The sequence below is a fragment of the Sander lucioperca genome, chromosome 16 (genome assembly GCF_008315115.2).
Source record: "Sander lucioperca isolate FBNREF2018 chromosome 16, SLUC_FBN_1.2, whole genome shotgun sequence".
Classification (NCBI taxonomy): Eukaryota; Metazoa; Chordata; class Actinopteri; order Perciformes; family Percidae; genus Sander; species Sander lucioperca.
The window spans coordinates 3,997,221-4,011,052 of record NC_050188.1 but is presented as its reverse complement, the minus strand read 5'-3'; the positions used below and the strand labels follow the sequence as shown (position 1 = coordinate 4,011,052).

Below are 13,832 nucleotides of genomic sequence, written 5' to 3'. Positions count from 1 at the left end.
GTTGGCTGGTTTCTTTGTGCACAGCAACCATAGCAACGCACAGAGCTGACCATAAGCCGTAAACAGACAAGAGGACGTTAACTGCGGTAAAAAAAAACAAGATTGAGACACATATTCTGAGTGCGCTGTATACATGTCCAAAGAATGCTTCTAAAACCCGAATAATACCGCAATATCCCACATATCTTATTCGGAATATCCAACCGGAATATGCTGTTTACATGACCTGTATCAAATTCAGAATATTGTCATATTCAGAATAATAGTGGAATATTGGTGTGCATGTAAACATACTCAATGTTTGGGGAATATGAGATCCCTGTCCACTACCAAGAAAGCCATTATCACAAATCACCTTATTCTCCATTGTTGAGTTGTGGGAAGAGGTTTACCTGCATGACATAAGGGCCCGTAAATAGTCCCAGATTTCATAGCAGAGGATTGATCTGTGTTTGCTTGCTTGGAGCACAAGTAATGGATACTTGGAGGCACTCAGGTTGCTTTAAGTTTTCAATCCAGTAAACCAGATTGTTACTTCTAAATGGAGGACATTATTTCTTCTTCGTGACCCAGATGGAAATAGCAGTGCCCTCCAATGGTCGTGTTATAAATGAGGTCAGCCTCCTCCCAGATAGAGGTCTGCTCCGGTTGTCCAGTGAAGTGTGTGTATTAAAGCTCAATCAGACAATCTGGCTTGCCGGTAGTACCATTGAGTGGCACATTACACTTAGTTAGTAATGTATATGGCGTTAAAAAGCCCCCTTCACATTTGTCATTGGAAATGCACCCAGCAGATGGCGTAAGTTGACTCCCAGTGTCACCTGTCATATAAGGTGAGTTTGAGAAGCTAAATATCTGGCTGGTGGGTGGAAGTAGTGAAGCCGTCCAACCAACGTCAGTGAGTCTGATGTTCTTGAGACTGAGTGCTTGCTGCTGCTTTGGTCCTTATTCTTTACTCCATAAGGTTTCAGCCATAGGATTAAGACATACTTAATTGATCCCGCAAGTGGAAATTACATTTTTTCACCCTGTTGATAGTTATTACACCCAAATACAGGCCCAAAAATACACACACATGCCCAGGCAGGACCGATACACGCACTAATGGAGAGACGTCAGAGTGAGGAGGCCACCCATGACAGGCGCCCAGAGCAGTTGGGGGTTGGGTGCCTTGCTCAAGGAACTTGGCAGTGCCCAGGAGGTGAACTGGCACATCTCCAGCTACCAGTCTACACTCCGTACTTGGTCCGCACGGGGACTTAAACCGGCGACCCTGCCCGGTTCCCAAGCCAAGTCCCTACAGACTGAGCTAGCACCAAAACCCAGATCATCTTATTTAAACATATGAAATATCTATACAATCTTAGGCAGTGGGATTGGGATTCTCTTCCTTGTTGTGGCCCCATTTTGTTATTAAGGACCATTATATATTATATTTTATTTATTTAGAAGATGAAGTAATTATCGCTGGCGTTGTATCATAAGGTCTTACATTTACAAAGTATGCAAATTGAGTGGGATAGTTCCACTAGATTCCAAATCAAATTAACTACTATTATTAATCAAGTGCCATTTTTGTTTTATGATAGTAAGTTAATAGTGAAATGATCTGAATTCATCTTACTCTGCGCTTTTGGTTATATGCTGCTCACTTATTTTGAGAAATATGTAAATAATGTGCATTAGAGCTGCAAAGATTAGTCAATTAGTTGATCAAAAGAACCTGCAGCAATTTTGATAATTGAATATTTGTTTAAGTCATTTAGGCCATTTATCAATATTATCAGATAGAACATGACATTTAATGACATGACTATGGGCTCTATGATATTGGGATGGTTCACTGTCTTCTGATGTTTTACAGACATAACAATGAACTGATTATTCAAAAAAAAATAACCAGCAGATTAACTATTTTCATCCAGTGTGCACTCAGAATAAATGGGTATCAGATTTTCAACATGTTCATAAGTGGAGAATGCAAATTCAAGCGGTTCTCTGAATTTGATTGTAATAATCTCTGGAGTTATGATTTCTTTCCTGTAGTTAGAACTGTAAGTAGTTATTTCACTATGGGTTCCATCCAAGAAAGTCATCCCTGATCTACCCCAACTGTCCTCTCTATCTGTCTGTCTGTCTGTCTGTCTGTCTGTCTGTCTGTCTGTCATCCTCTCCCTCTGATGTCAATACAACATAAGCCTTTTAAAGCCTTTGCCTTTTGCGCTTATGCGACCCTAAATGTCACTTCATCACATTCTCATCTCCTCTTCTCGCTTTCAGTTCTTGACAAATCATCAGTGGCTGCATGGTTCTTACATTAGTCATTTTAAAAGAAAGAAGGACAATCACAGAGTACTATGAGGTGTGTGCAAGTGTGTGAATACACGTGTGTGCGTGTGCTCCCTCTCTGACAGAGAGTTATTATCGGGATTTAGACATGCTCTGAAAACTCTGAGTGCAGCAGGAGAGAGCTGGCTCCACACTGAGGACCAGTCCTCATTCTTATTTTTAACCACTCCATTAATGTCTTTTCCCGCAATAACTCTCTGTATCTTCATCAATCCTTCCTCTCTTCTCCCTCCATTCCCTCTTCTTCTCTTTTATTTCACTGTGTCTTAAAGGTAGTGTGTAGGATTAAGGGAGATCTATATTGGCAGAAATGGAATATTATATTAATTACTATGTTTTTACTAGTGTATGATCGCCTGAAAATAGGAATCGTGTCGCCGTTAGCTTAGAATGAACCGTTTATACCTACGGAGTCTGCCATGTTTCTACAGTAGCCCAGCACTGGCTCTAGATTGGACCATTCATGTTTTTCGCGTCGGCCATTGTAGTTTTCCCACATGCTTGCAACACATGAGAAGTTTCAGTTGGTTGCAATCTGCAACCTCACCGATAGATGCCACTAAATCTTACACATAGAATCTTTAAAATGGAAAGACATGAATTTTGAAGCTACATTTACGTTGCTACGTTTTGGTTTAAAAACAATCTCAAAACAATATCTGTTGCTACGTTTACATCTCGCATTCACACTGCTCTGGCGTTTCAGAGCCCCTCAACCGGCGTCATTTGAAAACACTTCTGACCCGTTTTGGTTTGGAATCTGCGGGGTTGTGTTGCAGTCTCAGCAGCCGCACACGGAGACCTTTGGCAACACCGACGCCAATGTTTCGCCGCCTGATTGGGTCATGGCGTATCGTTCTCGGCGTTAAGCTACAAACGTCTAGGGCTGTGTTGGTATAGTTTTTGTCTTACCGGGTTGAAGAAGCAACGTATCGCCGCAGTATGGCGGTTAACAGCAACCCCCTTACGAAAGTAGCGTAAGTTAGAGCGAGAATGGCAGGGCGCCTTAAGTGAGTGACGTCAGTGCCCGTGTGGTCGCACAAGGAGAGCGAGCGGTAACGGAGAGAGAAAAAAAAGAGATAGCAAAGATGATTTGAAGTGAGTTAAAAGTGAACAATAAAACAACAAGCTTCAGCTTCTCAAGACACGGTGGATACATCGGTGGTCAATTTATTTATTCGGGACAGTGCACATTAATGAACAATCTAACATTTCTCTACAGACTGTAAATGAGCCAGGTTATAGCATAAATGCTAATTTTCACCTGTAATAATAACCACATATGTTGCAACACAGTGTTTCCATTTCAGCTCAATGTGAGAGTCTTTACTGGGTTTTGCTGTTATTTAGGGCCGCGCTCTATTGTCAGTACAGTTTAAAGTTTGCCGACAATGCAGAGTGTAGACGTAGCAGTCTAGCAGCTGAGCAGACAGAGAGCAGAGAGGGCGACCGAACAGAACACTAACTTGTTGCTCTCTCTACCGATAGAAGCTGCTCTGTTTTAGGCTACAAAACGTGCATGCAGGCTGAAATTCAACCATGCGGTTTTGTCAGGATTAAGCTATAAGCAGAAGGAAACTCTGCTAGCTGCTGGCTAAAGTGCAATGGTAAACACTGCAGACTCCGTGTTTTTAGCTCCATACAGTAGAAGAACAAATCTCTGTTTAAACTAACACGCCCAAACCGCATATCTCATGAACATTGTCGTGTACTGGGCATGCGCTCGCCGGGGTAAAGAGGAGGCAGCATGTATACTCCGGCCATTGCTGGTAGTTACCATGGTAACCATCATGGCATGGTTCAGAGGTAGGATGGGCATAGGCAGTAAGGATCATGCCAAATTTGTCACAGTCGACTTTAGAGCTAAGACAATTTGTCAATGAACTGATTAGTTGATTGACAATAATCAGCAATCATTTTGATGATTTTGATGGTTCATTGTGAAATCACTTCAATTCAATTCAACAACTTTATTAATCCCACAAGGGGCAATTAGTTAAGAGCACACACATACATAACAGCACACAAGCCTACATATAGGCCTACACCCTAGAGAGTAGATAAATAGAACATGCTCGGAAGAAGACAAAATGCTTGTTGCTTTGCGCTAGATTTGTTGATTACAAAGAGAATTCTAGCAGGTTTTTGACTATATTGTGCAGGTGGTTTCTGTCTGTTTTAGATAAATACCTAAAACCTTCTCTGCTTGTTGTCATAGCCTCCTCTGATCTATTGTATCGCCCAAAGGATTAATTGAGAAATTGATAAAATTATCAGCAGATTAATTGATAATGCAAAAAATTGTTGGTTGCAGCCTTAATTGTCTTGCATCTGTGATTTGAACTCGGTGATGCAGTTGGTCAGGGTGAAGCGAGGTGCGGTGAACGGGGATTTAGTGGAGATGTAGAGCTGGACATCATCAGCGTAGCAGTTGAACGGGAGACCATGACAACGGATGATGTTACAGAGGGGGAACATGTAGAGGATGAACAGGAGAGGACTTAACAATGAGCCCTTGAGAAATGTGCCGTTCTTCAGATAACTTTTGAGTCAACAATGCTAGAGCTTCCTGCTTGACTCTGATTGCGCCAACAAAGAACATTTTTCAAAACCGCCACTTCTCGGAACGTCGCACACCATATTCCTTTCTACAGCTCTAACTGCTTCTTAAACATGAGTCATCAGTGACAAGAAAGAGGAAAGAAATAAGAATGCAAATCTTCGGCGAGAACCATCTGAATGCAGACAATGCAGGGCTCTCCGGTGTGACAGAGAAAAACCACAGGTTAACAGGATGGGGTAATCATAATTATTATGATTATGCAGTGTGAAATTTTGTTGGCTAGTGGCAGTCTCTGCATGCAACATGAGCTAGTCCATGCAGAGTGATGCAACAGTCTGTGTCTGTGTACTTTATGTATGTATGTGTGTGTATGTATGTATGTATGCATTATGTTGTGTTGGATTCTTTAAACAGCAGATATATACTTTCTTTGTCCAAGACAAATAATAACATTTATCTCATCTTATCTTATCTTAAGTTCCAGGAGAAGAGGAAGCGAATTGTTGAGCATAAATCACGGGAAATTGTAGGGAGAGATAAAAACATGAAGAGCTGGAGGGGGAGAAAAAATATATGGATGAAAGGTAGGCAATAGGCGGCTCGGCATCTCAGGTGGCCTTTCAGATTGCTTCTCTTTGAAAAGATGCAACGGGAGGCTGAAACCACTCAAGTGAGGCAAAAGAAATCAATGGTACTTGTCTTTTTTATCTGTTGCTTTTTTTCACATGGCATCAGCTCTGTCTGCTTTATTCCAGTGCCGCATACCACTTCAACCCCTCCCTTGGTTGTCTATTTACTCTTCAGTCCTCTCACTTTCTTTCCCCTCCCTCTCTCCATCCATCTTCCTCCCTAATGACTGAGCTGTTGGCAGGCGATACAAAGGCGGCATTTTCTTGTCTTATACTGTGAGCACATTAGAAAGTGGATAAAAAGGCTCTCTAAAATGTTAAATTAGACTTTGGACTTATCTCTTCTCTAACTATCTCTGACTTTCTCTTTTTCATATTCTTCCTGCCCATTTTCCATTTTTCATTCTCTCCATCTGAGTCTGTTCTCCGCTGCTTTCTTTCTCCTTCAATTTATTGCAGCTGAAGTTAGGCTGGCGTACTGTAACAAGGCTTTTACTAAAAACCTATTTGCCAGCCAGTGTCAACAGAGTTGTTTACATGTTGTCATTACAAGTCACAAACCTAAGAAGCTAAGTTTTCTGAAAGATAAACCCTGGTTTAACTCTGCGCTTTTACTGACATTTACTGAGATATATACAGATCGTGGTCGTCGATCCAGACTACAAACAGGCTAACTGCCAAGTTCCAAGTTCTGAATTTCAAATTGTAATCTCCACTACTTGTTACTGAAAAAAACTAATAACATTAACATACAGCCAAGCACTGTTTTAAGGCAATCTTTTTTTTTTTTTTTTTTTTTTTAATCAGTCAAATAGATTATTTTTTAACATCAACACTGTGTATGGTAAGTGTTGTGAAATGACCTTATGGGTTTTTGAAAGATTTCCAACAATTTATCTTCTATAAAAAGGGTTTCTTACAGTTGCTCTGTGACTCAAATGTGATGATGACGACACATGAGAGACTCAAATATCCCTCATATAAGAGTTTAGGCGAAAGACTTTCTACCACCAAATAACATCCCTTTGTCTTTGGAAGCACCTCTCATCCTTGGTATGATCTTTGTTGTTGTCATTTGCATGTTTTTGTCTCTGTCCGTCCTCTCTGACTTTCCCTCATTTCTCCTCTGTGCAGCCCAGAGGTTGCTGACCCGCTCAGTAGTTCTGGAACAGATGTTCAAGGGGCAAAGTCTCTCTGTGTGTGTGTGTGTGTGTGTGTGTGTGTGTGTGTGTGTGTGTGTGTGTGTGTGTGTGCGTGTGCGTGTGTGTGTGGACATATGACGGGGGTTGAACAGCAACAACTTACAAGCACTGGGCATTTAGACTGAAGAGATGGATTAGTGATTTGTGCCTAGGGATTGACGATAGACAGACAGTGCGAAGGGATTGGAAGTAGGGTTTGTGTTTTGAGGGCCACAGTGGGATTTAAACAGTGAGGACAGAGTCATTTTTACTATTCTGGGATTCTCAGACCTACAGGGAGGCGTGCCGTCAAGGCAGCTTTCCCACGTCATAGCTGGGTTAAAGAAAAACCATACTAGGGGGAGGAGAGGGAGAGAGAGTGGTGAGTGCAGTGAAAAGGTCAGCGTGTATAGGATTGTTGTGCGGTTGTAGCTTGTAGAGAGTACTGGCAGCCTGGCCGTCAGGTTACACTCTGTCGCTTTCTGTGATTTGGTCTCCGAGGGCTTTGTCGAAAACCTGTCAGATGATTCAACACCTCCTCTTGCAGCCATGTTGAAGGTCCCATAGAAGCTGATTGTGTAATCAACCTTGCAACAACAGTGAACAGGCTTGGTTCATGTCTGTAATCATTTTTTAGAGTTTTATTTCACAGAATGTTTGGTTGAATGGTCAGTTGTCTCATGATAGCTTTTCAGCTAGCTATTAGTCTATATCCACGACGTTCCACTTCCGGGATTGCTCTGTTGCCGCCCGAAATTCCGCCGTATGTCTCTCTTTTCGGCCGGATGTCCGTTACCTTCCGCTTTCTTTATGTTTGAATTTTGAATTCCGGTTGATTTCTGAGGACTATAGTTAACTGCTCCTCAGATCTCTGCAGGGTAAATCCAAACAGCTAGCTAGACTATCTGTCCAATCTGAGTTTTCTGTTGCACGACTAAAACAACCTTTGAGCACCGCCCAAGACGATTGTGATTGGTTTAAAGAAATGGCAATAAACCAGAGCACGTTTTTCTCCTTTATAGGAATGCTGTGTGGACTAACCAGACCCTCCTCCGCGGCGCCGTGGAGGAAGGTCTGGCAATGCGAGACTATGTACGTAGCTATAGACCAAGGCCGTGGTTACACTTGTCTTTTCAATGGGACTTTTATCATCCGATCACGCCAGGACACATTAAAGGCTGCGGATATTTGAACTCAACTGTCAAACAAATACAAGCCACACACACACACACACACACACACACACACACACACACACACACCATCAACTGTTGCCAATTGGCTGGAATAGTGTTTTGTGGCTCGTGCACTCTTTTCTCTTTGTTTTCCATTTACACAGCCAGGGCTGTGTATTAACACAGAGAATAGAGAGCTACGTGACCATGAGGAGATATTCGCTGAATTTGACAAAAGGTGTATTTGATCAACATCACTTACGATACTTTCAACTGTCAAGTCTGTACACTCAGAGATCGGATCTTACTCGTATTTGGGATCCGATCAGCCAGACCGCACGCCGAGGTAATAATTTCACTGTAGATACGTGTGGCTATTAGCGATGATCTTTGGGAATTTTGCACCCAATGTATGCATGTTGCCTAATTAAAATACGTGCAAATAGCAAAGGAGAACTGAGACGCTATATGCTCGGCAGCTCTGTTACGGTTGCATTTCACCCTTTGTGGTTGCTTTGAGGATTACACAGGTTTTTTTTGGTCTTATTTGTGCAGGTGTAGCGGCCGCAAAAGCAGCGCAACATTTTTGCCCGGTCATAAAACCCTTACATACAGGGTATGTACTTTCTTTTACTTTCAGCTTTGTTTCTTCTTCATTACTTTCTTTATTCACTTTTGCAAGAAGCCAATTAGGCTGATGGTTTGCTGCGTGCCTGTGTGTCATCAGGAAGCATTCACTCTTTTATTTAACGAACCTTTTATCTCTCCAATTAAATCTTATCCTCTCTTCCAAGCTTTTCTTCTTATTCACCCCTAACCCACACATACACACACACAAACACGCTCGCGCGCACACACACACACACACACAGGCGCACAGAGAGGTGCAGACTGCTCTGTAGCTGTGTTCTCCAAATGACAATTGGACAGCGTGGGCGGCTATTATTAATCTCTACAGGTACTAAAAAGTGTGTGCGTCAATGTGTGTATGACAGGTGTGTGTTTTCCAAACGCTCATCTGAGACACAGCGGTGCACTCAGTCTGTTTTCTGCCTGCTCGACTAAAACACACAGATCACTGTTTTATAGCGAGACGTACTGCTTTCACATATAGCTTTCAGCGCTACCGAGGCCACTCAATTACTCCTCGAGAAATTAATTTGGGCCTGCCTTTGTCCTGAGATTGTGTTTGGGCCTAAAGACTGACTGAGCAATGCTGGATGGCATACTGCGTAATTCTGCAGCATTGACAGAAAATGTAAGGCACATTTTCCCACATAGCCACTAGAGAAAAAGTAAAAGACATCTACCAAACATGATTGTAAAATAACTCTAAAAGCAAATGAAATGTAAGTGTACTGTCAATTTAAAGCTACAGTGCCAACCATCCGTAAAGTCTGTTACATTCAAGCCATTGCCAAATGAGTTGATACAAAGTAAAGTGCTCATATTTGCTTTTACATGCATGCTTTATTGTGTTATATATCTTTTTTGCGCATGTTATATGTTTACAAAGTGAAAAAGCCCAAAAGTCCACCCCAAAGGGACTTACCATCTCCAACAGAAAACACTGTTCACAAACTGCTCCAAACAGCTCTATTGTAGTCCAGCCTTTACTTCAGAGACAAACGTGGTCACTTTGTAACACACGTTATAATGCTCACCTAGCTGCTAGCATGGCACGCCCTCATACTCTGCTTCTGACTGGCTAGTAGTCCTTACCTAGGTACTGCACATGTGCGACTCCCAACAAAGATGGAACAGAAGTGAGATGTCTCACTCTGTAGCTAAAACAGAGAGCTCAACACACAGGGTGAAAAGAGGAGCTACAGCAATGTGCAGTATAACAAATATATGGTGTTTTTGGAAAATTAAACCATGTAAACCTATTCTGGTACAACCTCTAAATAGAATTATAAGCCTGAAAATGAGCATAATATGAGCACTTTAAAACTATCAGCTCCACAGGAGGAGGGGTGGGGTTGGTGCGCGATCGCCAATGGCTTGCGGTATGTGGATGCGCCGACAGCGTTCTTTGTCATTACTTAGGATTCCTCATTGGGGCGACAGAAACTACGCACTGTAGCTTTAAGAGGACAGAAACATAATTATAGGAACCAACATTTTCTTGTGTTTTTGGAAAAACAAAGAGACATTTGAGCTGTTTTTTTAATGATCATACCTAGACACAGTCTAGCTATAAGCTGCATTGTTATGCCACAAGGCAAAGGCCCATTGTATTGTTTCCTTAAATCAGACTCCCACTGCAGCATTCACCAGTCGTCACACACGAATGAGGAAATCATAATTGATGGCTACAGTCAGTAGCCTGGAAATTGGCTACACGCATTACTGTCAGCAAACACACATTTGGTCTAACGCCTTCAGGATGAGGGACTTAATAAGAGACTAATTTGATTAACTAGAGCAAAGAGACAATCTGATGTGTGGGTTTTGTTTCTGCGTACGCAAAGCTCTCGCCAGGCAGCGATACAGACCTCCGACACCCACACCATCCACCTCATATGCCTCATGCATACTATTTGACTTATATATAAACACAAACAGGCCTGTGCTTGTTCTTACTTTCTCTCACAAACACAAACACACACACACACACACACACACGCATAAATATAGGCACAAAGTTGTTGGTGTAATTACCTAGCCTGACTGAGGAAAGACTGTAGGTCAGAGAGGTTGGCCGACTCATCGGTGGTGTTCAAGCTCCAGTGATACTGTAATTTAAATCAGCATTCACACACATACACACACATGCACACAAACACACACACACATACACACACACACACACACACACACACACGCACAGAAGCAACTGCTTTGATGGCACGGATCACAACCTAATTAGCTGCCTACAGGGGAACAAAACTTAAGCGCACGTTTGTTGCTCTTTGTCTCTACTTGCACCATGAGCCCCTAAAATACTATTATTATTAATAATATTAATCCTTAATTCACCCCTGAAAACAACAGAAAACACCTTAATTGTTTACATGAAGTTCCGAAAGGTTTTAGGGGAAAACTAATGACATTTTACAAACAGCATTCAGGTATTAACACCTTCGATAATGTCGATCATATGCATGTGGCTCAAAGTGAGATGCTGTTACTTTTGAAAAACAAGTTACACATTCTCACTTACAAAGTGAAACATTGAATTCATAGGCAATAAAACGCACCCTACGTCTTCATGCTTCAGCCATATTTGGTCTGGTGTGACCAGTAGCTCAGGCTGGCTAATGTTAGCTAATGTTAGCAAACTTAAGCTAGATGTTCTAATGTAGCTAATATGACTGAATCACGTTGATGACTTCTGCGTGCACTCTAATTACTTGTTAATTTGCATTTTCACTACATTTTGTCATGTCACAGATAAACATTTCAGTGGTTTGAGCATTAAAGTAACATATTTGCCATTGCCTTGTAATTGGCCTGTGTGGCCACAGTGGTAAAAAAGTTTAAGGGCATTTAAGATGTAAAACCCTTTAAAATTGAAAAATCATGAAAACCATGCCTGCTTTTTCACCTTAAGTGAAGAATTGAGGCCTTAGGGTATAAATCAAGGGATCGTTTTGATGAGTTTCAATTCTGAGGCGTTTTTATTCCTTAACAACCCCTTAAACCATATATATAATTGATTAAAAATACATTAATATATTGCAATGAATTGTCCCATTAAAATTCCTTCAAAACTACCTTAATGATGTTATTAATGGGTAAATTAATGGAATTTTAAGGTAATAGTAGGGTCATAGACATAGTGATGTTGTCATTACATAGTTGCATCTCTGGAATCGTGTTTTGCCAGGCAGGGAGCTCAGAGCTGAGATGTAGATTAGGAGATCTGGGCACACACACACACACACACACACACACACACACACACACACACACACACACACACACACACACCTATCCCACACACCCACACACACACACACACACACACACACCCACACCCACACACACCTATCCCACACACCCACACACACCCACACACACAGCTGATTTGACACACAAACACACAGCTGGCCAGATAAACCCACAAATGTGATCAGTGGTCCAGCGCTTGACGTCACAGGGGTGCGTTTGGGATTATTTAATGTTTTGTGAATGTGATGCAGCAGGTTAAAGACTTGTGGCCTTGCATAACAACTCGTGGCGAGGGGATTTGGACACAATACTGTGACAAGGCTCGCTTTGATTTCATTAACAAATCTGAATTGTGTAAGTCTTGTAGGGAACTGCCATATGGTATTTTTCGGTTGTTTGCTTGGTGATTTAATTTGCACAACTGCATTCGTCACAAGAAGTCATCCTGCTTTCTGGTTAATTGTTGCTGACCTTCTGTGTCTTTGTCTTAAATTTGACAGGTGGGAAAAGCAGCCTGGCCAGTGATATAGTCACTGTTGTTGTCAAGGAAACCAAGAGTCCTGTCCCGTTGCCATGGGGAAACAGAACAGCAAGCTGCGGCCAGAGATGCTGCAGGACCTCCGGGAGAATACCGAGTTCTCCGACCATGAGCTGCAGGAGTGGTACAAGGTACGCAGATCCACTATACACAGAGTCTGGACATTATTGGCTCATAGTAAAGGTACTACTGCTACTGCTGCAAAGTTAGCAGTGGAAAGGAACTAATTACGTTTGCTCACATACTAAGTACTTGCATTTTATACCACTAAGATATTGTACTCTTTTTTGCTACATTTATTCAGCAGCTATACATAATTAATTCATCTTTGCAGATTTAAAGTTAGCATACAAAGTATATGATCATCTTATAAAATATGATGCATTGTTATAGATTTAACTACCCAACGTTTATTGAAGTAGTGGAAAATTAGCTCCACCTTGACCTGCTTTCACATTATTGCATCAGTAATAACACATACATTCAACATACAACTAACTTTGTCCGTTAGCCGTTGGCGGGTTGGTGAGTTTACGGTGAGTTTGTCAGAGCTTGTGTGATGGAAAGCGCTCCAAAACATTAAAGTTGCCAGCCGTAAAACCAATACCATTAGCCAAATTAGGCTACAATGCTTTGCAGAGCTGAGGGTAAGTGCAACCTCTAAAGGGATGCTTCCAGGAGCCATCCTGAACAGATGCCCGACCCACCTCAACTGGCCCTGCGAAGGGGCAGCTACTTGGAGCTTCCTCCGGATGTCTGAGTACCTAACCCTATCTCTAAGGCCGAGCCCAGCCACCCTACAGAGAAAACTCATTTCAGCCACTTCTTTCTGCGATCTCATTCTTTCAGTCACTATCCAAATGACCATAGGTGATGGTCAGAAGGTAGGTCGACTGTGAGCTCTGTCTGTATCATATGAAAAAAGAAAAGAAAAAGCTCCAAAGATTACATAGGCTACATTTTGGCAAGGGAAAAACTGGCATGGCCATTTTAAAAGTGGTCCCTTGGACTCTCACCTTAAGGTATCTGAATGAAATGTCACTTAATACTCACTGACTGTAGAGTCTGTAGAGCTGCCCTTTATTGTGTTGACTGCTGTTCATGTTAAATTAAAAGTACATGGCTGGCCCGGGTTCGACTCCGACCTGCGGCCCTTTGCTGCATGTCACTCCCCCCCTCTCTCTCTCTCCCCTTTCATGTCTTCAACTGTCCTGTCAAATAAAGGCCTAAAAATGCCCAAAAAAAAATCTTTAAAAAAAAATTAAAAAAAAAATAGTACATGTAACTGCTTTGGGGTCAATACTTAATGTAAACATTAATACCTTTCAATAATGCACCAGGTAAGAGGGAACCTTGTACAATTGAAGAATATCTTTCATATCCAAGTAAAATTGGTTTTGTAACCGACATATCCCAAATCGGCATTGAACTGAAAATCAAATCGGGACCTTGTGAATCGGAATCGATTCGGGAAATCAGTGGCGATATCCAGCCCTAGTC

At 41.9% G+C, this 13,832-nt stretch overlaps 1 protein-coding gene across 1 annotated transcript in view; it reads left to right on the top strand.

Moving 5' to 3' along the window:
• LOC116041236 (hippocalcin-like protein 1) overlaps positions 1-13,832 on the top strand; it is a 56,586-nt gene that overhangs the window by 29,092 nt on the left and 13,662 nt on the right. The window contains exon 2 of the mRNA XM_031287126.2: positions 12,295-12,463. Within this exon, the coding sequence (XP_031142986.1) occupies positions 12,368-12,463 (96 nt within the window). The 5' untranslated portion in view covers positions 12,295-12,367. The remainder of the gene's footprint in view (positions 1-12,294; positions 12,464-13,832) is intronic.